We start from the raw sequence: 27,228 nt of genomic DNA on the forward strand, positions 1-27,228 counted from the left end.
TGAACAGTCAAGTATCGACCATCGGAGGGCTATATATATCATGCACCACTAGGGACAGGGGAACCTATAATGAAATTTAAGAAAGATCCATCAAAAAGTCTCTGAGAAATATCCATAACAAACTTGAATGGCTGCCTCTTGGCCACCTTGTTTTCTCTTAGTCTCAAAATGATATTTGAGACGGATCCATCAATACCATTCTGAGAATGAGTGTGTGAGGACAACAGATGACATTGGACCACAGACGTAGGACGATTTGATCAGCCCACCATCTGATGATGGTGAGCTAATAATAATAATAAGAATTAAACGCCAGCATCATCATTTATACGTTTATTTTTGTACCCTTTTATACAAGAACCAATGTTTGACGCCAATGTCCCTCTGACATCGAAGAGGTATACAGCGCCCCCTACTGGTCTAATCTACCATCAGGAGTACCCGGTGCCCTGTCCCTACAGCTGGTTATTCCTGACTCTCTACAAAGTCATTTATACACGAACTTCACTATTTTACCGAGTGATAGCAAATAAAAATCATTTGAAGATTTTGCCAGACTTTGAGTCAGGAGATTGAGTTCATTATTCAGCTATAGGTCAGCAGGGTCACAGAGTAAACTCATGATCACATGGTAACTACTACACATATTCTCAATGCAGCAAATATTCCATTTCAAAAATAGATGATAAAATTTATTAAAATTTGTAAAATTGGAAGTGAGTGTTGTGATAACTAGGATGATATTACATACAACAGACACACATACTGTCGTACATCATGTAAGTACACCAGGAAAACTGACGACCACTTATAATGACAACCAGCTCTGTCCTAGTGACAACCAGCTCTGTGTCCAATTGACAACAAGTCTGTGTTCTTCCTACAAATCTGACAACCAGGTTCTCCTAGTTACAAACCTGACAACCAAGATCTGTCCTAGTTACAGCCTGACAACCAAAATCTGTCCAAGTTACAAACCTGACAACAAAGATCTGTCCTAGTAACAAACCTTACAACCAAGTTCTGTCCTAGTGGCAACCAGCTCTGTGTCCAATTGACAACAAGTCTGTGTTCTTCCTACAAATCTGACAACCAGGTTCTCCTAGTTACAAACCTGACAACCAAGATCTGTCCTAGTTACAGCCTGACAACCAAAATCTGTCCAAGTTACAAACCTGACAACAAAGATCTGTCCTAGTAACAAACCTTACAACCAAGTTCTGTCCTAGTGGCAACCAGCTCTGTGTCCAATTGACAACAAGTCTGTGTTCTTCCTACAAATCTGACAACCAGGTTCTCCTAGTTACAAACCTGACAACCAAGATCTGTCCTAGTTACAGCCTGACAACCAAAATCTGTCCTAGTTACAAACCTGACAACCAAGATATGTCCTAGTAACAAACCTGACAACCAAGTTCTGTCCTAGCTACAAACCTGACAACCAAGATCTGTCCTAGTTACAAACCTGACAACCAAGATCTGTCCTATTTTTTACAAACCTGACAACCAAGATCTGTCTTAGTTACAAACCTGACAACCAAGATCTGTCCTATTTTTTACAAACCTGACAACCAAGATATGTCCTAGTTACAAACCTGACAACCAGGATCTGTCCTAGTTACAAACCTGACAACCAAGATCTGTCCTAGTTACAGCCTGACAACCAAGATCTGTCTTGGTGGCAACTTGGTGGTACCACCAACATGTTAAGTAGAATTCCTTCCTGTTATATGACCATTGGTACACATCCTACACTTTAACTTCCTGTTATATGACCATTGGTACACATCCTACACATTAACTTCCTGTTATTTGACCATTGGTACACATCCTACACCTTAACTTCCTGTTATATGACCATTGGTACACATCCTACACTTTAACTTCCTGTTATATGACCATTGGTACACATCCTACACATTAACTTCCTGTTATATGACCATTGGTACACATCCTACACATGAACTTCCTGTTATATGACCATTGGTACACATCCTACACATTAACTTCCTGTTATATGACCATTGGTACACATCCTACACTTTAACTTCCTGTTATATGACCATTGGTACACATCCTACACATTAACTTCCTGTTATATAACCATTGGTACACATCCTACACTTTAACTTCCTGTTATATGACCATTGGTACACATCCTACACATTAACTTCCTGTTATATAACCATTGGTACACATCCTACACTTTAACTTCCTGTTATATGACCATTGGTACACATCCTACACCTTAACTTCCTGTTATATGACCATTGGTACACATCCTACACCTTAACTTCCTGTTATATAACCATTGGTACACATCCTACACTTTAACTTCCTGTTATATAACCATTGGTATACATCCTACACATGAACTTCCTGTTATATGGCCATTGGTACACATCCTACACTTTAACTTCCTGTTATATGACCATTGGTACACATCCTACACTTTAACTTCCTGTTATATGACCATTGGTACACATCCTACACATGAACTTCCTGTTATATAACCATTGGTACACATCCTACACCTTAACTTCCTGTTATATAACCATTGGTACACATCCTACACATTAACTTCCTGTTATATAACCATTGGTACACATCCTACACTTTAACTTCCTGTTATATGACCATTGGTACACATCCTACACCTTAACTTCCTGTTATATGACCATTGGTACACATCCTACACCTTAACTTCCTGTTATATGACCATTGGTACACATCCTACACTTTAACTTCCTGTTATATAACCATTGGTACACATCCTACACATGAACTTCCTGTTATATAACCATTGGTACACATCCTACACCTTAACTTCCTGTTATATGACCATTGGTATACATCCTACACTTTAACTTCCTGTTATATGACCATTGGTACACATCCTACACATTCCTTGAATTACGAAGGTGATTGGTACACATAGGCAACCAACCCTTGTTTTGGCTTTAACACACACACAAAAAATGACAAAAAATTATCAGAGATTCTTAAAAAGAAGACATTTTTTCCTGCTGTGTGTACAATCATCAAACATAACTAATAAATGTGATGATTCACCGAAACCTTACTGACATTTGTGATGAGGAAATGAAACAATATTTTTTTCTATATAATATGTTGAATGATACTGACAGATATGAAGGTAGTATTACATAAGGCTTCACCCAATGAAGGTTTCACCGAATAATTCTCAGTGTAGAGGGTTTCCTAACATCCGGGGTACACACGCAGGGAAAAACTCATGTTAATATAAAAATATAATACAGAACATGTCGTATATCATATCCAATATGACATCATCAAACCCAGAGCCAAGTAACAGATGAAAAATAGGCACCAAAAATGTGTGGAGTAAAATCGAAATTTTCACATCAAATAAGCAAGGAAAAATATTCACTAGAAATATCCCAGAGAACTTCTGGGACAGTTTATAAACTGCCAGTACTAACTGCAATGTTTCTTATAAATCAATATCATGATTAAAAATTTCTACAGGAAGCCATCAACATTTGATTTCAAGTTTAAAAATTTCCCACCCCAACCCCATCCACCCTTTTCCTATATATAATATAACATTATTTAACTGATGTTTTTTAATAAACATAATCACATGACAGACGATGATCCTACATCTGGTGATTGTGGCAGCACTTTGTTTTTTTATAGATGGGCACCCCTACCTAGACACTGGTGTACCCGAACGTTTGTTCTCGTGCAAGATAAAGCTTTTTTTTTTGCTGACCAAGGCACAAAAGGTCGCACCCATTGGTCACTATCACACTTAATATTAGATGTTCACAACCAACCAAATCTACTAGTCTCACATCTCAGATATCTACGTCTCACATCTCAGATATACACCATAACATGGTCGCTCAAATCCACACAACTATGTCATTGGGGAAACAAGAGCCAGATCAATGCTCATTGTTAATTCACTAAGTGAAATTCACATCCTCACATTTCAGGAAGAAAACTTGAGTTTAGAATTAAAAAGAAAATTCAGGATTTAATACACAATAGGATATGCATTCTAACATATACACAATCTTGCTAATACATGATTGCCCTTATATATAGGTATTTTAACCTCTGAGCATAGGTTAAAATAAACCAACAGAAAGGGCATTTTCATAAACTTTTGGCCTAAAGACCAAATATAATCGATAGACTTGGCACTTCCCATTTCATTATACTTGTCGCCATCGAAGATTAAAGATTTAGAGATCTCAAACAAAACAATGTCACAACCACTCACTCTATTCTATCAGCAACAAATCTTTTCCGTTTCAATATAAACGATGTTTGTTCCTACTGGAAGTAATTCAGACTTTCCCAGTGATTTTATCGCTGATTGCACTGGTAGAGAATTATCCCCTACTAGGCCTTAATATGTACAGAATCGTAAAGCATGAATCAACATATGTACAACCTTGTTCCTCTCTCTCTGCGCCTTTGGTCTTCCCCGCCAAAGTGTAATATCTATATATATATATTTATATAAGTAAATATATATATACATATTATATGTATGTAAATCAAGTTAGCATGCTATGTCAATAAGTCTGTGACAAAGTATGCTTTCCACATTCATCAATCCATGAACCACAATGCATGCTCCCTGCTGAAGGAGTCTGTGAGCAATGCATACTTTTCGTGTCATTTTGTCCATGAACAATGCCTTTTCCCTGCGTCATAAAGTTTGTGAACACTGTATGCTCCCTGCATCATTTAGTCCGTGAACACTGCATGCTCCCGAACATGCCTCCCCGGGTCTTATCCTCCCCGCTCATCCCGTGGAGAGCACGACTGCCTGTCCCCTCCCCTAGAAACTTCTTCTGGGGTAGGGACCCACCTCCAAGGCTGCCATCACAGTCCTGCATTGAATACTTGACATCACTGTACCGGTACGGGTCAGAAGTCACAGGATTGTTCTCCTGACCAAGGTAGGAGAAGGCGCTGTGTAGTGGGACTTCACCGTCCCGACCCCCTGTGATGGTGCCCGCCCGGGCCCCTGGGACCCGGCTACATCCAATGTTCATCATCCCCGGCACACTCATGGAAGGGCTATCTGGATCAGAGGAGACCCTGTTAGTCACATACAACACAAACAATCACAAGTGATTTCTGTGATAAAATATTAACTTATTTTTACTAAAATGACATTCTTCGGAAAATTGTCACATGATAACAAATCCATTTAAACTTCACCGATCATGTGTGTTACAGCTATAAAACTCCACTGATCATGTGTTACAGCCATAAAACTCCACTGATCATGTGTGTTACAGCTATAAAACTCCACTGATCATGTGTTACAGCTATAAAACTCCACTGATCATGTGTGTTACAGCCATAAAACTCCACTGATCATGTGTTACAGCCATAAAACTCCACTGATCATGTGTGTTACAGCTATAAAACTCCACTGATCATGTGTTACTGCAATAAAACTCCACTGACCATGTGTGTTACAGCCATAAAACTCCACTGCTCATGTGTTACAGCTATAAAACTCCACTGATCATGTGTTACAGCTATAAAACTCCACTGATCATGTGCGTTACAGCCATAAAACTCCACTGATCATGTGTGTTACAGCCATAAAACTCCACTGATCATGTGTGTTACAGCCATAAAACTCCACTGATCATGTGTTACAAACTCCAATGATCATGTGTGTTACAGCTATAAAACTCCACTGATCATGTGTGTTACAGCTATAAAACTCCACTGATCATGTGTGTTACAGCCATAAAACTTCACCGATCATGTGTGTTACAGCCATAAAACTCCACTGATCATGTGTTACAGCCATAAAACTCCACTGATCATGTGTTACAGCCATAAAACTCAGCTGATCATGTGTTACAGCCATAAAACTCCACTGATCATGTGTAACAGCCATAACTCCACTGATCATGTGTTACAGCATAAAACTCCACTGATCATGTGTTACAGCTATAAAACTCCACTGATCATGTGTTACAGCCATAAAACTCCACTGATCATGTGTGTTACAGCTATAAAACTCCACTGATCATGTGTTACAGCCATAAAACTCCACTGATCATGTGTTACAGCCATAAAACTCCACTGATTATGTGTTACAGCTATAAAACTCCACTGAACATGTGTTACAGCCATAAAACTCCACTGATCATGTGTTACAGCCATAAAACTCCACTGAACATGTGTGTTACAGCCATAAAACTCCACTGATCATGTGTTACAGCCATAAAACTCCACCGATCATGTGTGTTACAGCCATAAAACTCCACTGATCATGTGTTACAGCCATAAAACTCCACCGATCATGTGTGTTACAGCCATAAAACTCCACTGATCATGTGTGTTACAGCCATAAAACTCCACTGATCATGTGTTACAGCCATAAAACTCCACCGATCATGTGTGTTACAGCCATAAAACTCCACTGAACATGTGTGTTACAGCCATAAAACTCCACTGATCATGTGTTACAGCCATAAAACTCCACCGATCATGTGTGTTACAGCTATAAAACTCCACTGATCATGTGTGTTACAGCTATAAAACTCAACTGATCATGTGTTACAGCCATAAAACTCCACTGATCATGTGTAACAGCCATAAAACTCCACTGATCATGTGTGTTACAGCCATAAAACTCCACTGATCATGTGTTACAGCCATAAAACTCCACCGATCATGTGTGTTACAGCTATAAAACTCAACTGATCATGTGTGTTACAGCTATAAAACTCCACCGATCATGTGTGGTACAGCCATAAAACTCCACTGATCATGTGTTACAGCCATAAAACTCCACTGATCATGTGTTACAGCCATAAAACTCCATTGATCATGGGTGTTACAGCCATAAAACTCCACTGATCATGTGTTACAGCCATAAAACTCCACTGATCATGTGTTACAGCCATAAAACTCCACTGATCATGTGTTACAAACTCCACTGATCATGTGTTACAGCCATAAAACTCTGTTGATCATGTGTGTTTACAGCCATAAAACGCTACTGATCATGCTGTTACCACTGATAAATTTCATGACAACTTCATTCTAGCTCTACACCTTAACACATGTATATCTGCTTTTGAAAAGTTAAAACAATTGGTCGTTGCTATTCTTTGTTGATGACAGTATATATTTTGTGTGTAGAGCTAATCTACTTCTATTTTGTAAGTATACTAATTTGGTCAAGGTCCAAAACTAAATTATAACAAAATTTTCATCTTTCATACAAATCTAAATGAATAGCAATTCTACTAATTTCCCTAGCTACATTGATAAATTAATTCACTGGTCACCCATTTGATATAATGTTAGTGTTATAGCCATCACCAGGGTCAAGGGTCAAGAAAGTAAAGATCACATAATGAAAAGAGCAAAAAAGGTTAAGGTCATATCTGACCCAAGACTGATTAACATGGAAGGTCAGGTATCATCAGTGAGTAGAAGCGAGAGGTCACAGAAGAGATCCAGAGTTGTTAAGGATAACAGAAAGTTATTCAGATGTAGAAGCGAGAGGTCACAGAAGAGATCCAGAGTTGTTAAGGATAACAGAATGTTGTTCAGTAGAATAACAGATAGCAACAGTGATTTTTGCAGAATTTTTCAGGCGAGCCCAGAACATTCTTTTTAAGCTTCAAATGAAAGCCATTAAGGTGCCATATTGTGGATTCTCCGGAGAGTCCTACTAGGAAAGCAGAGTCAACAAATATCTTGTCCCAAAAATCACTGATGAAAAGGAAGCCAGAGAATGCTTACCAGAGAAAAGAGATACGTATTACAATGTTGTTTTTTTTTTTTTTTTAAATTATCTTTTTTATCCAATTTGAAACGATGAAGAGAGGTGAAAAGGGCGGAGGATGATAAACAAAATCTTGGCAGGAGTGTTTTACCTTCACACAAACTGGGGGCGATCTGTGGGAGAGGACCTTAGCTGCCCTGGTAGTTGTTATCTAGGTCGTCGTCATGGTGATCGCTTAGAAAAGGTAGCAACATGTTGCGTACCTTACCTGCCAGAGCGGCTTGCTGCGCAGCAATGTCATCTGATGATAGACCACGCCCACCTGGCATCTCGTCTGTTTTCTCTTCTTCGCGACGCTTAAGGCACGCCGCCTTGGGGTTCAGATTACGTTCTAGAATGACGAACAAGTTATGTTAAAGGAAGATAATTCTATTTGAAGATATCAAAGAATTACGCTAAAACAAGTAATACTGGATAGAAATCCAAAGCAGACAACTTGGGGGAAACAAGAGATCACTGAGGAATCTTGGTGCCCACCATTGAAGATATGATTTTCTCTCTACTTCTGTTCTTTCTTCTTTTCGACTCTTCAAGAAATAGCAATAACAAGGATTGTTTACAGACAGATGGACCACGGACGCAGGATTGGATAGCCCACCATCTGATTGTGGGTTAAAAGAGTATCATTCATACAAACACGAACAGTGGTTAGGAGGGATTTTATGACATTCCTTTGTCCACATTTAAACTTTAATTTAGATCCAATTGTTTAAAATGTACACCAAAGAAGAAAACATATGAATGCTATAACTGATCAATTGAATTTTGTGACTTGGGTCTGCATCGCTCACATGCTTAAAATGCAACTGTGAAGTTGATGCAGATACTATGCTGATTAACACATTATTCAAATTAATTCAAATATAGGAGTAGGTCAGATTTATTCATTCAAAGAAATTTTCATTCCAGCACAGTACATACCTCTAACCTGAGCCTCGAGTGTGGTGATGACATTAACAGCATGTTGAAGGATCATGAGTTTGGTGAGAGGCTGACTGCTAGATGTGTGTAGGGATACCATGGTCCCTAACTCCTTGAATGCTTCATTAATATCTCGCACACGAACCCTGAAATAAAGGGGAACAACTCTTGTCACATGCAGAGACAACTACATCACCAGACAAAAGAACTGGTGATTTACCACACAACTTCAGACCATTTCAAAACAACATCAATCTATATTTCAAAGGCGAAATCATTGAACTGAACTAGCTAATGAAAGGAACAAACCAAGGGAGACCACTCCGCCCAATACTAACACAGAAGCAACAGCAAGGCTGAACATTGATAAGGAAAGACAATAACTACAAACTGAATCACTACAGCACTTTTGATGGTTTATATTTTACAGAATTTGATAACAGAATTGGGGTTTGTGTTATGACCATTTGTGTTACTTCCACCCTAAAGACAACTCTCAACTATCGAGATTAACTACTTGTTACTACAAAGAACAAGACAAAATCTTCCTTTGTATAAGGATTATGTTATCCAGTAATTAAGTAGTTAGCCCGAGGGGTAACACTAAATACAGGAAAGCATAAAACAAGGGAAACAACTCATAACAGGGGCAATGACTCACTTCAGAATACAGATATACAAGTTTTACTCTTAGAATTACATTAAATTCCTAAAATATTGTTGGGGAAATTGGATCAAAAGAAACACAATCAAACATTTCTGTACAAAAATTAATCAGAATTGAAATAATGATTTCAAGATTTTCTCTTTTTATAGTGATTTCACTGTTAACGCTGTTGCAATGTGTCAAAATGTTTAATATGGACATGTTAACAGAATCTAAGCAAAAAAATCACTCCACTTCTACAGTAGCTTTGGTTGTTTTCACTGAATTAGTATTCAACCCATAACCACCATCATTAAAACTGAGAATCCTCAGTACAAGTTTGCCAGATATTTGATCCTGTTTGGTCAAGATTAAACGACTCAGAATTACACACATTTACAATACATTAGCCAGGGAAACTTATTTCTTATATTTCTAAAGTGATTGCCTAAAAACAGAAATATATTTGTGCACACAAAACATTTTTGGCGGATATCAAAGAATAACAAAGACAGAAGTTAAAAACTCCATTTGATAAATTGTCACTCCAGTAATCTGGGAACCTATGGGCAAATAGAAACACTTTCAGCAAATGACTCTTTCATAAAACATGCTTGCTTATTATTATGCAAGAAAACTTATTACTAATTCATGATCTTTAACATTGTATGCAAATAAACCTGTTCCACAAATTTTCTGCAATTCAGTAACACTCCACTTACAGGGTAATTCTGATAACATCCAACTTAATTTATCAACATTTCCAATGGTCTGGAATGAGCAATGTAGACTTCACACCACATTCAACACCCCACACAATGACAACAAAAACTAGAGTAATTTGTCAATATTTCACGGTGAGCAGTAAAAATCAAATTTCAATTGTTGTGGTTAAGAATAAATTGCAACATAAATGTATGTTTCTTAAAAGTTATATAGATGAACATAAATACAAAATATGAGTTTTTACAACACAACATGTCTTTATTTACAACGACAAAAATTCTAAACTTTCAACACAAACAATGTAAAATGAATATATCTGAAAAGTTTTTTTGAAAGTTCATGGAAATTACATATGATCGTATTCTTCTTGTAACAAATGTCAAACTTCACAAAATACAGCATAATTTATTAGGGGGTTGAAAACATGAAAACCTTTGTCTCACCCCTACAGACCACAGTAGACTGGTCTGGTTCAATGGAATAGAGAGTCTATTGTGGCTACTGGAGGGGTGAACAGGTTGGCAGATTCACTCTAGACTGTCTATTCTGACAGAAACACTTTGTCTTGCCTGGATTACACTGCACATGTCAGCCAATCAGAAACAGTTTCACTTTCATGTGCATCCCATCTGACTGTCATGCGTCAAAAGTCATGTCCAATATCAGTGTTAGTCCAACAGGCATTTTGTTAATACTAAGTATATTCCAACTCCTTCAGGTAATCACACAAGTATATATATATACAGGGTATATTTGGCCGAACTGCACTAAGTCAAGTCTGACTGGGCAAATCACATTCTAATTAACAGTTGGTACAATACTGGGACTAGTAGACTCCAGATGTAAGCTGACTTAGACACCACTAGTAGACTCTAGATCTAAGTTGACTTTGACACCACTAGTAGACTCTAGATCTAAGTTGACTTTGACACCACTAGTAGACTCCAGATCTAAGCTGACTTTGACACCACTAGTAGACTCCAGATGTAAGCTGACTTTGACACCATTAGTAGACTCTAGATGTAAGCTGACTTTGACACCACTAGTAGACTCCAGATCTAAGCTGACTTTGACACCACTAGTAGACTCCAGATGTAAGCTGACTTTGACACCATTAGTAGACTCTAGATCTAAGCTGACTTTGACACCACTAGTAGACTCCAGATCTAAGCTGACTTTGACACCACTAGTAGACTCCAGATGTAAGCTGACTTTGACACCATTAGTAGACTCTAGATGTAAGCTGACTTTGACACCACTAGTAGACTCCAGATGTAAGCTGACTTTGACACCATTAGTAGACTCCAGATGTAAGTTGACTTTGAAACCACTAGTAGACTCTAGATCTAAGCTGACTTTGACACCACTAGTAGACTCTAGATCTAAGCTGACTTTGACACCACTAGTAGACTCTAGATCTAAGCTGACTTTGACACCACTAGTAGACTCCAGATCTAAGTTAATTTTGACACCACTAGTAGACTCTAGATCTAAGCTGACTTTGACACCACTAGTAGACTCCAGATCTAAGTTAATTTTGACACCACTAGTAGACTCTAGATCTAAGTTGACTTTGACACTACTAGTAGACTCTAGATCTAAGTTGGCTTTGACACCACTAGTAGACTCTAGATCTAAGTTGACTGACACCACTAGTAGACTCTAGATCTAAGTTGACTTTGACACCACTAGTAGACTCTAGATCTAAGCTGACTTTGACACCACTAGTAGACTCTAGATCTAAGTTGACTTTGACACCACTAGTAGACTCCAGATGTAAGCTGACTTTGACACCACTAGTAGACTCTAGATCTAAGCTGACTTTGACACCACTAGTAGACTCCAGATGTAAGCTGACTTTGACACCACTAGTAGACTCCAGATCTAAGCTGACTTTGACACCACTAGTAGACTCCAGATGTAAGCTGACTTTGACACCACTAGTAGACTCCAGATCTAAGTTGACTTTGACACCACTAGTAGACTCTAGATCTAAGCTGACTTTGACACCACTAGTAGACTCTAGATCTAAGTTGACTTTGACACCACTAGTAGACTCCAGATGTAAGCTGACTTTGACACCACTAGTAGACTCTAGATCTAAGCTGACTTTGACACCACTAGTAGACTCTAGATCTAAGCTGACTTTGACACCACTAGTAGACTCTAGATCTAAGTTGACTTTGACACCACTAGTAGACTCTAGATCTAAGCTGACTTTGACACCACTAGTAGACTCTAGATCTAAGTTAATTTTGACACCACTAGTAGACTCCAGATATCACTCTGGTTATCACATGTACCCAGTTACTGTCTATTCTCAACAAAGCTGGCATTAAACAATCCCCAATGAACTAAGCTGAAAATTGAACCAAGCAAGCATTCTGTCGTTTTCTTAACTAAGCCAGAATTATCTTGTGAACAGTCTATTGAACAAACTAAACGATCTGTGTGGTCTAACCTAGAAGGAAACTGAAGGGTCTACCCAGGGTGGAATCTGAGGGGTCCCTACTTGTTCACTGCCAGTAATCCACAAAAGACTCTCCAACATCCAAAAATAACATTAACAGAGGCCGCAGGAGTCTGCGTCTGTTCCATAGAGAGATAGAGAGATAGAAGAGGGGAGGATAGAGGTCTCGTCCCCAGAAGGAGAGACATATCTGTTGCTGAGAGACAGAAGACAGAGGATAAGACTCTCCAGACCATGGTTGTTTTAGTTATCAGTGTTTTTTTCTAAGTATATTTTCAAATCCGATAGCTTCTTTACATGAATTTCACAAACAAATACAATGTTATTATGATTTTGACCATCTGTATTTGTATATGGCTGTGTTTCTTTAATATCATAAATATAACTATCACCTTCAACTATTTGTTGTCAATGTCCAAGATTTTGGCTGATAATACCAAACAAATTGGGTTAACTTAACTAGACCAAGTATTTCCATTTTTCTCAAAATAAGTAACGGGCATCTAAGAATACCTCTGTCTAATCTCTGAACTTTGACACAGGATCTTTCATTATTGTGTCTTTTAATATGGGTCTTTGTGACCTTTGACCTGCAAGTCTTTTTCCCTCACCGACATCAGAGACCTGATTTTTTTTTCTGATGACCTTGACCTTACTATGTGGCTTGAATTGTGGCCTTGACCTTTTGACCTTGACCTCTGTGACAACCATGAGGTGGAGAGAAGGAGGAGGACAAACAAGATGGCGGTGTGTAATTGATACTAACCTCTCCCGGTCATTGTTAGCTTGGCGGCGTTTCGCTTTACTGACTGAATCCTCATCGGTACTTTAAAAACCAAACAGAAATAGTTTACACAGTCTTAAATCATCACCACCACCAACACCAGTACAACACAAAGCCAGTCGGGCCCTCACAAATAATCTCGGGCAGTTAAAGAAAATGTACAATCTTCACAATAATCTCTCTTTACAGCTAAATTGTACAATTTCAAACTGTCAATATTCATGCTAAAATCTACTATAAAGGAAAAATGCAATATTACAGGATTTTTTTTTTTTTTTTTCGAACTTAAATTTTCATCAAGTTTTAAATTCATTGGATGAGAATACAAAAACAAAGGATGTTAAGAAAATCTCAATGAGCTTCAAGAAATCATTTTTGTTTTGTTTTCTGAAAAGAAATAAATTGTGCTGATTCTTTAACATCTTTTAAAAACTTTGTAAGATCTGAAGATTCAGAAATCCTGTCAAGACAATCAAAAAGACAACAGTGAAACAAGTCATTAATTCAATTAGTCATTATGATCCTGAGGTCAAAGTTCTAATATCTACAAACAGGTCAAAATGCATGTCATACAAGTCAGGTTTAAATATCACTATTTCTCCAGGTCACATTTTTGTAAGATTTTCCATAATCCTTAGTGTAATACCTATTTTTGAATTTTAAACATTTCCTGTACATAAATTTCTTTCGTTCATATAAATAAGACTTGCAGTGTCCTCAACATACTGTCGATGAGCTATGGTTGACTGCTTTGTAACAAGTCATGTCACTGATGGTCAACCCCACATGTCTTCACTATGGTTGACTGCCTTGTATCACATGACATGTCATGGATGGTCGACCACATATATTTATAACTAAGGTTGACCGCCATGCCATGTCATGTTGAACATGTATATGATATGTCAGCTTTGGTACACTGATCTGCACCACATTATGAGTGGCTAATCATTTGAACCCCCATCACCCTTGTGACAAGTCTCAGATGGTTGACAAACAAGGACAAACTTGCCATCTTGAGATCTATATGTACACACCTTTCCCTCGCATTGTTGGCCTGGCGACGCACACGCTCCCTTTCTGCCTTTGCTTCTGGAGATTCGTCTTCCTCAGGCGGTTCAGTGCTACTACTGAAAATAGATAAGTCATTGTGATACAAGAACTTAAAATCTAAACTCTAAGGCTGTAAAGCAGTACAATGCTGAGTTGATTAACAACATATAGGTATTCATATCTCAGCTTTGCAAAAGCTCAATAGTAATGAATTATGTACTGAAGTTATGATTTTCTGCAAGCAAGGGAAATACTCAAAGACCTTTTTTTTTCCATTTTGAATCTTATCTATATTATATACTGTTGATAATAAGTCTTTTCAGTACCAGGCATTAAGAGTCTAAAAATTTTGCAGTTTTTTTCCTCAATACCAAGATAAATTTCCAGACTTTTCAGGCGAGACTGATGCTGAGTTGATTAACAACATATAGGTATTCATATCTCAGCTTTGCAGAAGCTCAATAGTAATGAATTATGTACTGAAGTTATGCTTTTCTGCAAGCAAGGGAAAGACTCAAAGACCTTTTTTTTCATTTTTAAATCTTACCTATACTATATACTGTTGATAATAAGTACCCAATATCTTTTCAGTACCAGTCATTAAGAGTATAAAAATTTTGCAATTTGTTTTCCTCAATACTGAGATAAATTTCCAGACTTATCATTTAGGAAACTGACCGTGATCGTTTGGCTGGAGGACCAGTTGTGGAGCTACCACCAGGAGAAAGTTGAGATTTGTCTCCCCCTGAACTACACTCGCTCTTCATAGATTCTCCCTCTGCCTTGTCTAAAGACTCGGCCTGGAGATTCTCGTGATCTGGGTCAGCAGAACTCTCACCACGTAGTACTGAAAGGATGGACAGATATTCATCAGTTTTGCTTATCAATGTGTGATATTGTATCATTACCTTAATACGCTGATACACATTTAGGAGTGTTGAACGACATACACATTATCATTGAAATATATTTTCATCCTGCCCAGATTTTAGAATTTATTTACGACACTTTTTTTCTGTCTTGCAATTTTTGAATTAGAAGGTGTTATCAGATTTGAGATGGATCATATTAGATGGAGAACGATACGTGATTGAGAACTGAGGTGACTATACCATCAATAGGTTTGGCTGGATCCGATGTACTTGGTCTACTATCACTCATAGAGTGATGGCTACTTGTCTGAAAAACAGAGACGCACAGCAATTAATTCAACTATTTCAGAGGAGTCTAAATCCAATAAATTCATAAAGTTTGAATGGTGAACAAAGAAAGAGACGTAATTGAATTGTGTCATTTACTGAACAGTTATCTGTCCACTGAATTGTGTAGATCAGGCAAATTACAAGAAGTAGTATCTTACCAGCGATTCGAGGTGGCTTGCCATGCCACTGAGGCCCGAGAGGCCACCCATGCTTCCCATCATGCCATTGGAATGTGAGCCTGACCCCATCATGGTGGACGGTAACCCCTGAGGGTGACCGGGCATGCCTGGCATCTCAGCATGGTGTCGCAGTACATGTATCGCATCCTCAATCCGCTCTTCCATCCGACTCTGTAAACCAAAAGAAATTGTCACAATTGGGAAACCAACAATTTAATTACACAATAACAAGAGGCCCATGAGTCATATCAGCTACCCGAGTTCTGTATACCAAGACTCTAGCAATCATATCAGTCTCAATGTGGAAATTATTCAAGATCTTATTGATATGAAGCTCACAGCACACCATATTTTATCATATTCAATTCATATTCAAGTCATGCTCACAAGGTAAAATGGTAATAAAAGAATAAAGGGCCAGAACTCAGAAAGTTATGATCAAATTAGTCTCATGGAACTTATCCCAGATCTGATTGATATTAGGTTGCATAGGTTTGTGACCCCACAAGAGATTCCAGAGGGATCTTGATGCCCACCTGTTGGCCTGTTTCCGATCAGCCTAAAAATTCAATATGCCTAACTAGAGACCAAGGATAACTCACACATGAAATTTGAGAAAGATCAATTCAGTACTTTCTGAGAAATAGTGGAAACAAGAATTGCTAACAGACAAAAGGACAGAGAAGGGATCACAGACAAAAGACAATTCAGCTCACAATCTGATGGTGGTGGTGGACTAAAAACACAAAACCAGTTAACCTATGACTCATAAATGATTTGGGGAAAAGCCCATCACGTGTTTTTGAAGAGTCCCTCTGGACTAAGTGTACACACCAGCCATGATAAACAACACCCAAGCCCTGGACTAAGTGTACACACCAGCCATGATAAACTGTACCCAAGCCCTGGACTAAGTGTACATAATAGTCTCACTAAACATACAAGCATTTACTATACAAAAAGAACCCAGTAAGAAGAATAGGAGCTGGAGTTAGAAAAGCATATTGTTGTCATTTCTACATTAACTCAAATGGATCTGTGAAATAGATCTCGGGTTATGGGAGAAAAACAACTTCCATGCTGGATCTATATTCTATTTCTTATCCTGTTTGAAAACCTGATATTCTAATCAAACCACAGTGTTGGTCTGGGGAAGGCATTATCTATGGTTCTGATTGTTTTATCAGAAACTGTTCTAAATGGCAGGCCAACACTTGGTAGACAGGATGACATCAGCAGACGTAATGGTATCTCCCGGAGTACTGCACCACACCTGTCGGTGACTACACCTCACCATTATATAACAAATAACGATAACTCCAGCTGTCCCCATGTTTACAAACGATAAACCTATCACACACCAAAAACACATTAACACATACCAACAGGAAGAATTTATCAAATCTTATTACTTTTCTCTGGAAAAATAGTTTTCATATGGATTTCAATCATAATTTGTGTAGGCTAGCGGGTACCAAGGTATGTAAGCTAGTGATACTAATGTGTTGTAGGTAAAAGGCACTGATTGTAGGTGTAGGACAATGGACCCATGGAAGGGTAAAGGTCTCTAGGAAATACTCCAAGGGAAAAGGCTACAGAATAGACAGGGGCTGTAGGGTCCAAAGGAGATGGATATATACAGGAGTTCCCAGGTAATACACAAGGGGACATCCCACCTTAACCAAAGGGGATATACATTAAGGGAACATCCCACCTTCACCAAAGGGGATATACATGGAAAGTGTTGGAGTCTCCTGTACAGGTAGAGGATATCAGGTATCATCATTGAAGGGGAGGTTACTCACCACACTCACCAGATTGTGCAGGGGGCCACTGCCACCTGTGCCACCACTGCCACCACTGGTACCACCACCGCTGCCACCGCTCTCAAAGTGTGGTGAGGTAGAACTTTGTGCTGGCGGGCGTTGCCACTGGCTTGCTGCACCTGTTGTCATGGAAATTGTATAATCAAGCAACCAAAAAAAATTTTTGTTCTCATTTGATTCTGTTTTGATGACATCACTTATAAAACTCTGGAGTATGTAAAGATAAACTTTACAAACTCTTGAATCTGGAGTTGTCAGAAGAAAGACTGAAAATATTAACAAAACTAGATTTTTTTTAATCAGGGATAACAAAGACGTTTTCACTGTTTTACTGAGGGGAGATAACCCTTGTTTTACTGAGGGGAGATAACTTACCTGACATAGGGGGTGGGGAAGATACTGGTGTTGAGGAATTAGAGCCATAATTACTGCTTGTATGATCTGTTGGTGAATATATCTGTAAATAGAGAACAAAAACACACAGTCAGTGAATAAATTACTTGTATAAGCCAGCATTATAATTCTTTGTCAATAACAATTGTTCATTCATTCCTCACTGAATCTATTCCAGTGGAACTTTGTTAACTCAAATTTTATGGGACCCAGAGCTAACTTTGAGTTATCCAAGTGTTCGAATTAAGCAAGTTGTCATTTTTTATGCAAAGTTTGGTCAATATTTGTCAACATTATATGATCATTATAACTCTGTGCTACCAACAGTGAATGACCAAAAGTACTGATCAACCTATACTTACAGATGCTAGTGCCTTTCCCAGGGCGTCACCGGTCTGTGATGGGCCTTGTGTGGCCCTACCACCCATCATGTCGCCATTGACGGAAGGGGATGAGGAGGAGAAGGAAGAAGAGCTAGGGGGTAAATTTGTGCCCCCGCGGAACGTAGACATGGGAGGTAACCCTGACGATAACATATTCTCCTGGGCCATTGATATGGTGGGGTAGCCCTGGAACCAAATATATACATCACTCAAACATTTCAAATAAAAGTTTTTCTTACTTAGATACGATGACCGGAACACACTGTGATCCTAGGTGTATCTCAGAAACGATTTTTTTTTTAATACAGGAAACTTTATATTTTTTAAAAATCTTAATTGCAAGCTTTTTAACTTGCACTGTCAGCTTTATTAATGAGTAAGAATAAGAATGACAATGATCAGAAACATAACAATGCTTTTAGTTTTTTCACAATATAAGCCCTAATTATACATCCAAGAACTAAATTATCAATGATAATCGCCCTGAATTTCATATGTTAAGAGAACTAAGTTAAAGAATGATGCATCTATTGTCAGAAATAATCATTAACATAGTACACTGGGAATTACAACTTAAAGTTAAGCATTATTATACAAAGTTCACAATGTGTATCATTACAAGCTGAGAGAATTCGTGAATCAAACACAGGAGTATTATCACACAGGAATTATTCACATTTTTCCTGGATTTGATTCCATGTAGAAAGCAGGTGTAATGAGTTTACATCAGGGAAGAAATCTGATAAAGGTTTTAAACTAATTGAGCCCATCTGACAAGGAGATGGTGCCACATGTTCAATGTATATCACAGGCTGTAAATATACCTCCCCATCCCCTCCCCCTCCTTTCCCCTCTCGATCTCAACAACAATTCCATCCCTTTCTTTCCCCAACCCCTTCCCCTCTCTATCTCAACACCCTCACCCTGCCCCCCACCAATATACAACCCCAATCCCCTCTCCCCATCCTCTTCCCCTCCCCCCTCTCTATTTCATCACAATAGGACAATATTCAAATTTTGACCAATTAGAAACCTGTGTTTGGCAGCCATTTTCAATCCAACCTCAATTGAAAATATTTGTTTGCCGAAAACTAGCTCTATCCCGTTACCACATATTCCACTAAGGAAACTAGCTCTATCCCGTTACCACATATTCCACTAAGGAAACTAGCTCTATCCCGTTACCACATATTCCACTAAGGAAACTAGCTCTATCCCGTTACCACATATTCCACTAAGGAAACTAGCTCTATCCCGTTACCACATATTCCACTAAGGTTCATGAAGAATTATAATAATTGCAAGAACCAAGATAAGTAAACAGAACAATAAGGCACCAACTTTTTTTTCACATTTCAGATGTTTAATTGGCAATTACTAATTATTGCTAATTAAAATTTGTTTTTTAAATAATTGTTTTATTTTTCAAAGATTTTGATACAGATATAATAAGAAACAAAGACACAGGACACACACTTACCCACAAATATTCCCAAATGCACACACATACTAAATCTCGCGCTTTATCATCACACTCTGATCACTATTTGACAGTACAGAGAAACACATACATAAATGTATGATTACTGAATGTGTTCTCATCCATTCCCCTACACACAGACACGTAAAAACGCACCCATCTTTATTCAGAATGACTTCATAATAAGAAATGGAGCAAACATAATGTCCCCTATCTTTCTTTAGGGGACATAATAAATATGACTATACGGATATGATGAAGACTTGTACTAGTATACACTAGACATCTAAGCTGACTATACGGATATGATGAAGACTTGTACTATTATACACCAGACATCTAAGCTGACTATACGGATATGATGAAGACTTGTACTAGTAACACACCAGACATCTAAGCTGACTATACGGATATGATGAAGACTTGTACTATTATACACCAGACATCTAAGCTGACTATACGGACATGATGAAGACTTGTACTAGTAACACACCAGACATCTAAGCTGACTATACGGACATGATGAAGACTTGTACTATTATACACCAGACATCTAAGCTGACTATACGGACATGATGAAGACTTGTACTTGTAACACACCAGACATCTAAGCTGACTATACGGACATGATGAAGACTTGTACTATTATACACCAGACATCTAAGCTGACTATACGGACATGATGAAGACTTGTACTTGTAATACACCAGACATCTAAGCTGACTATACGGACATGATGAAGACTTGTACTATTATACACCAGACATCTAAGCTGACTATACGGACATGATGAAGACTTGTACTATTATACACCAGACATCTAAGCTGACTATACGGATATGATGAAGACTTGTACTATTATACACCAGACATCTAAGCTGACTATACGGATATGATGAAGACTTGTACTATTATACACCAGACATCTAAGCTGACTATACGGACATGATGAAGACTTGTACTATTATACACCAGACATCTAAGCTGACTATACGGACATGATGAAGACTTGTACTAGTAACACACCAGACATCTAAGCTGACTATACGGATATGATGAAGACTTGTACTTGTAACACACCAGACATCTAAGCTGACTATACGGACATGATGAAGACTTGTACTAGTAACACACCAAACATCTAAGCTGACTATACGGATATGATGAAGACTTGTACTTGTAATACACCAGACATCTAAGCTGACTATACGGACATGATGAAGACTTGTACTATTATACACCAGACATCTAAGCTGACTATACGGACATGATGAAGACTTGTACTATTATACACCAGACATCTAAGCTGACTATACGGACATGATGAAGACTTGTACTAGTAACACACCAGACATCTAAGCTGACTATACGGATATGATGAAGACTTGTACTTGTAACACACCAGACATCTAAGCTGACTATACGGACATGATGAAGACTTGTACTAGTAACACACCAGACATCTAAGCTGACTATACGGATATGATGAAGACTTGTACTTGTAACACACCAGACATCTAAGCTGACTATACGGACATGATGAAGACTTGTACTAGTAACACACCAGACATCTAAGCTGACTATACGGATATGATGAAGACTTGTACTATTATACACCAGACATCTAAGCTGACTATACGGATATGATGAAGACTTGTACTATTATACACCAGACATCTAAGCTGACTATACGGATATGATGAAGACTTGTACTATTATAACCAGACATCTAAGCTGACTATACGGATATGATGAAGACTTGTACTAGTAACACACCAGACATCTAAGCTGACTATACGGATATGATGAAGACTTGTACTATTATACACCAGACATCTAAGCTGACTATACGGATATGATGAAGACTTGTACTAGTAACACACCAGACATCTAAGCTGACTATACGGATATGATGAAGACTTGTACTAGTAATTCACCATATAATTTAAGTGATTATGCCAGATAGGGAGACCAAGCTTGTCGAATTAAGTTGACCATGCAGATATCAAGCCTGCTAAACATGTTGCTCTCATTAATAGGACTTCTCTTGGCTTTCTGCCAACATACATACACACAGTATTTCCTGTTTGCAATTCAATCATAGCATCCATGTTCAAATTCTGGTTTCCATGGCAACCATGACATCATTCTTCATCAGTGGTGGCAGGTGAAGTAACCATGGTGACCTTTATTTCCTGCTTCTCAAATTTTATACTTGTTTTTTTTTTATGGGTTCTCCACCACCCATCCAGGAATGTACAGCTGGGAACAATCAACTCTAGCTCTAACCTCCCTCCTAGTCCTCTTCTTCTCTCTCTCTATCCACATCACTCTTCCCTCTCATGTCACTGTATTTCTCACTGCTCATATTACATCCCAGAATTTCTCTCTCTCTCTGAATCACTTTACATGTCCTGGTATTTCTTTTTTTCTTCTGCTCTTCCTCTTTCTGATAACTGACTTTTTTCTTTTCTCGTTCTTTTAATTTTTCTCTTTTCGTACTGTTTCTTCTCTTGTTTTTTTATTACCAATGGTTTGTTATATCAAGTCAATTTTTTGTCTGTTTTCCTTTGTTGGTGAGATGTCAGACTTATTCTCTCTCTCTCTCTCTCTCTCTCTCTCTCTCTCTCTCTCTCTCTCTCTCTCTCTCTCTCACTCACACACACATACACATGATCTCTATTTGTCTGTTCATTTCTTCTCTATATCATTATCGTCTACAAGAAACTCATTGATCTCTACCAAAGAAAAATTCCACGTATCTCTCCTCTAAATCTTGTTCCATCTCTCCATCTGATGTACCCCTGGTTGTTTTATTTCCCTATTCCCCACCCACCCCTAACTATCTTCTCTGATCACAGTGTAGGCAACACCTTGCTATCTGCATCCATCAACAGTCTACTGCAAAACATGTACACATTTTACAGTCGGTATCTTTATTGGCCCAGAGATTAGGGGGGAGCAGCAGAGGAAGGAGGGGTTGGGGGAAAGCCAGTTTTATGGGAGAATTTCACAAACATAATATCTGCACAGCAGTATAAATTTTCAAGAGCTTCCAAAAGAGAAAAAGATTTGTTAGAGCTTTATGGTTATTTATATATCACACTTCTATTATCTGTACACCACCGGTGTACAGACAGATCTTTACAGCATTTTATTTTTCTTTATGTTGCCCTTTAATCTATAAATGTATTTAGCTCCAGTCTGAAATTCTGCTGAGTGAAATCAAATACTGAATCATAGATTCATCACATTTCTGATTGAAAATAAGCTGATGCCAAATATCCTGTTCACACATATATTCAAGTTTGAAAAAACATCATGAATTCATCATGAATTCTATAAGCTATAGTGTCGACCAAAATAAAAACTTTGCTAAACCCATGTCAATATGTATGAAGGCTTGATAACTTCAACAGCCAGCCGCTACCATGACCTGTAGGCTTGTAACCATGACAACTGCCCCTACCTGGACATGGAAGCTTTTAACTACAGCAACAGCCCCTAACTAGTAACCATGGCAACAGCACAGAAAGGTCTATGCATCTACCATGACAGCCACACACAGGCCCTAATCTGAGCCAGGCCTAGGGGTCACAGCCCTACCACTCACCCTTTACAAGCTTGTCTGTCAGGGGGCTTATAGCTGTGTTGGGAGAGGGGGCAGCAGGATACCAGAGCTATTCATTGTGTTTAGGCAGACTTAGTTGTGACCAGACTCAAGGGTTTACAATAAGCCAGAAGCATGCATAACATTAAGTTTTTATCAAATGAATAAACCAATGAATAAAATAATGAATAAAAGTTTCAAAATTTCAGTATAATAATCTAATTATCATATTCAGTCACTTAATGAATACTTGAAACTAAGGAAATATATATTGATGGAATATGTTAATAAATATAACCATGTCAGGTTTAACCATGGGAAAGGAAACTAAATACATAGAGTCCCATGGTTTTTAATGTGAACACAGAATGATTTCCAATATTTCGTTTGAAAATATACAACTTCATAAAACAAAAGGTGGTGAAAGCGTGAATGCCGTCACAGTCACATTCATACGAGGATAGGTGTCAAGGAGACACCAACAGTCAGGGTCATACAAGGATAGGTGTCAAGGAGACACCAACAGTCCGGGTCATACAAGGATAGGTGTCAAGGAGACACCAACAGTCCGGGTCATACAAGGATAGGTGTCAAGGAGACACCAACAGTCAGGGTCATACGAGGATAGGTGTCAAGGAGACACCAACAGTCCGGGTCATACAAGGATAGGTGTCAAGGAGACACCAACAGTCACGATCATACGAGGATAGGTGTCAAGGAGACACCAACAGTCCGGGTCATACAAGGATAGGTGTCAAGGAGACACCAACAGTCACGATCATACGAGGATAGGTGTCAAGGAGACACCAACAGTCCGGGTCATACAAGGATAGGTGTCAAGGAGACACCAACAGTCACGATCATACAAGGATAGGTGTCAAGGAGACACCAACAGTCACAGTCATACAAGGATAGGTGTCAAGGAGACACCAACAGTCACGGTCATACAAGGATTGGTGTCAAGGAGACACCAACAGTCACAGTCATACGAGGATAGGTGTCAAAGAGACACCAACAGTCAGGGTCATACAAGGCCCTATTTTTTTGTTACAGTGACCTAATGGTAGTGTAATGATGGATGTATACTGCGAGTTTGGCCTGGAAAAGAAATTATTTAAGAACCCTAAGAACCAGCACAAATACAACAGGTCTGCCGTCATTGGAGGGGAGACGTAATAATACAATAGGCTGTACTTACCATGTCATGAGGATGGTGGATGGCTGAGTATGACGGCGCCTGTGAGTACTGTGTGTTGCCTGGCAACATGGACGAAGGGTATGTAGATGTGGGAAGTCCGTTGTTGGATGACCAGGGATCAGACGCACCATGAGGAGATGGGTCTAAAACACAAACAGTTCATTTATTGTTACACACCATGAGGAGATGGGTCTAAAACACAAACAGTTACACACCATGAGGAGATGGGTCTAAAACACAAACAGTTCATTTATTGTTACACACCATGAGGAGATGGGTCTAAAACACAAACAGTTCATTTATTGTTACACACCATGAGGAGATGGGTCTAAAACACAAACAGTTACACACCATGAGGAGATGGGTCTAAAACACAAACAGTTCATTTATTGTTACACACCATGAGGAGATGGGTCTAAAACACAAACAGTTACACACCCTGAGGAGATGGGTCTAAAACACAAACAGTTACACACCATGATGAGATGGGTCTAAAACACAAACAGTTACACACCATGAGGAGATGGGTCTAAAACACAAACAGTTCATTTATTGTTACACACCATGAGGAGATGGGTCTAAAACACAAACAGTTACACACCCTGAGGAGATGGGTCTTAAACACAAACAGTTACACACCATGAGGAGATGGGTCTAAAACACAAACAGTTACACACCATGAGGAGATGGGTCTAAAACACAAACAGTTCATTTATTGTTACACACCATGAGGAGATGGGTCTAAAACACAAACAGTTACACACCATGAGGAGATGGGTCTAAAACACAAACAGTTACACACCATGAGGAGATGGGTCTAAAACACAAACAGTTACACACCATGATGAGATGGGTCTAAAACACAAACAGTTCATTTATTGTTACAGAGATTAACCATGGAGAACAAAGCATTGTCAAGGTCGCCATTCCAAGGTCACAAGGTATAAAGGTCACGATAAATGGTTGAATTGGTCATCAACTCATCAAAATATCTTCTCTCATTCAAACTTTTACTTAAACACATTTTTTTTGTTCTTTCAGGGGTTGATATAAACATCAGTTATAGCAAGTTTACAAACAAAATGACACCTGGTTAACGTAAACTTGGCAAATTTCTTCACTTTTTTCTCCCTATTCTTGATAAAGACAACAAATTCAATGCATGAATTGTGATGTGTATACACATAATATACAGATTTTTGTTTGTACAGCTCTGAAATAGAAACATTACTTTATAAGATCTATAAACATTACAATTCAATCTTTTCTTCATAACAAAATTTTTGTGGTTGACTTTTACAGTGTTCATCTAATTTAAATTCAAATTACTCGACAGTGATTGAATTTATAACGCTGGATGGAAGGTTGTCCATATGTTGACAGCTCTCTGATTAACCAAATACTTTCTAACATTTAATCCTGAGAGCTTTTTATAAATTTTAAAGTCATGCTCACATAAGTACTGTACAACTTATTATGTTATACACATGTTGATGTGTCTTCCCCTGTTTATAAAAAAAAAATTGAATGATGGAATTAGCTTCATTTATTTTTACTTTTTATACAGCTTAGCTGTACACAGAGAGTGATTAGGTTCTATACATTGTTGTCAATATCCCCAACATCCTACTAAAGAATGGATACTACCTATACTTGTAGGAGTGTTTGCATCAGTGCGATATTCAGGGTACTGTTTCACAAAGCTTCATAACTTATAAATTTTCGTAAAAAAACATACAAAGTTCGTAAGTCTGATTCATAAAGATGTTCATAACTTTTTTTCGAATCTTAGGTAAAAATTGTATGTTCTCCCGGTAAAAATTTACCGCTCTCTCACGTTGAGATAAAAAAAGACAACACTTCCGGGGTGAAAAGTGTACGCCGGTCCTATACCTGTGTCTCGTACAGACTTCTCGTACACAGACAATGAACTTTATTTTGTTCTATCCAAACAACCGTATTACTGAGAGAGGATAAATTGATTTTGTAAGTTACGACTGGATGGATTTGTGAAAAAATACTCTGGTTTTTAACTTTTTGTTTCCATGGTTACAGGAAAATTATAAGAAATGCAAACCACACCATACCAAAAGGCACCACATAATCACTAGTGTAATACCAAGTTTCATGAAGATATTTTAAACAATTTTGGAGTTATGCTTTCAAAATATTAAAATTCAGCTTTTTTACCATGTTTCCATCATGGAAAACATTTCCACAGAAGGATTTTAAACAAATCTGCTATATTTCCCCTAGACCGTTAAGAGGATGTTTGGCAGGAGTCCTCAGGATGATCCGAAATTTGATAAAACAGACAAAAATACACTAGTCTTTTCAGCGCTAAAGTACTCCCAGTACTTTGATTTTGTAAAGCAGGGGTGGAGAGGGAAACACCCACATTTTACTTACAATGGGCGAATCAGTCGTCCCACTCCCAAAATGCTAAGTGCTATGCTGTAGTAGCAACTACCATTTTTTTTATATAAAGAGAACCCGAAGTAAGCTGTGAAAGTCCAAAAAGTGAGGACA

The 27,228-nt window shown here is 38.2% G+C and overlaps 1 protein-coding gene across 12 annotated transcripts in view; it reads right to left on the minus strand.

Annotated features, from left to right (window-relative positions):
* Positions 1-318: 318 nt before the first annotated feature.
* The window catches only part of LOC117315620 (transcription factor 4-like), a 76,438-nt gene continuing 49,528 nt past the window's right edge, over positions 319-27,228 (minus strand). For 2 of the 12 annotated variants that reach the window (XM_033869890.1, XM_033869893.1), the window contains exons 10-21: positions 24,700-24,842; positions 18,391-18,597; positions 18,011-18,092; positions 17,615-17,754; positions 15,789-15,980; positions 15,541-15,607; positions 15,107-15,275; positions 14,413-14,505; positions 13,358-13,417; positions 8,750-8,895; positions 8,037-8,159; positions 319-5,086 (exon numbers count right to left, since the gene is read on the minus strand). In XM_033869890.1, coding sequence (XP_033725781.1) covers positions 4,743-5,086; positions 8,037-8,159; positions 8,750-8,895; positions 13,358-13,417; positions 14,413-14,505; positions 15,107-15,275; positions 15,541-15,607; positions 15,789-15,980; positions 17,615-17,754; positions 18,011-18,092; positions 18,391-18,597; positions 24,700-24,842 — 1,766 coding nt within the window. In that variant the 3' untranslated portion in view covers positions 319-4,742. Of the gene's footprint in view, positions 5,104-7,919; positions 8,160-8,749; positions 8,896-13,357; positions 13,418-14,412; positions 14,506-15,106; positions 15,276-15,540; positions 15,608-15,788; positions 15,981-17,614; positions 17,755-18,010; positions 18,093-18,390; positions 18,598-24,699; positions 24,843-27,228 lie in introns of all 12 variants that reach the window. The other 10 variants (XR_004529727.1, XM_033869891.1, XM_033869892.1 and 7 more) reach the window with 10 other exon arrangements.

Source organism: Pecten maximus, chromosome 17 (assembly GCF_902652985.1).
Source record: "Pecten maximus chromosome 17, xPecMax1.1, whole genome shotgun sequence".
NCBI classification, from domain to species: Eukaryota; Metazoa; Mollusca; class Bivalvia; order Pectinida; family Pectinidae; genus Pecten; species Pecten maximus.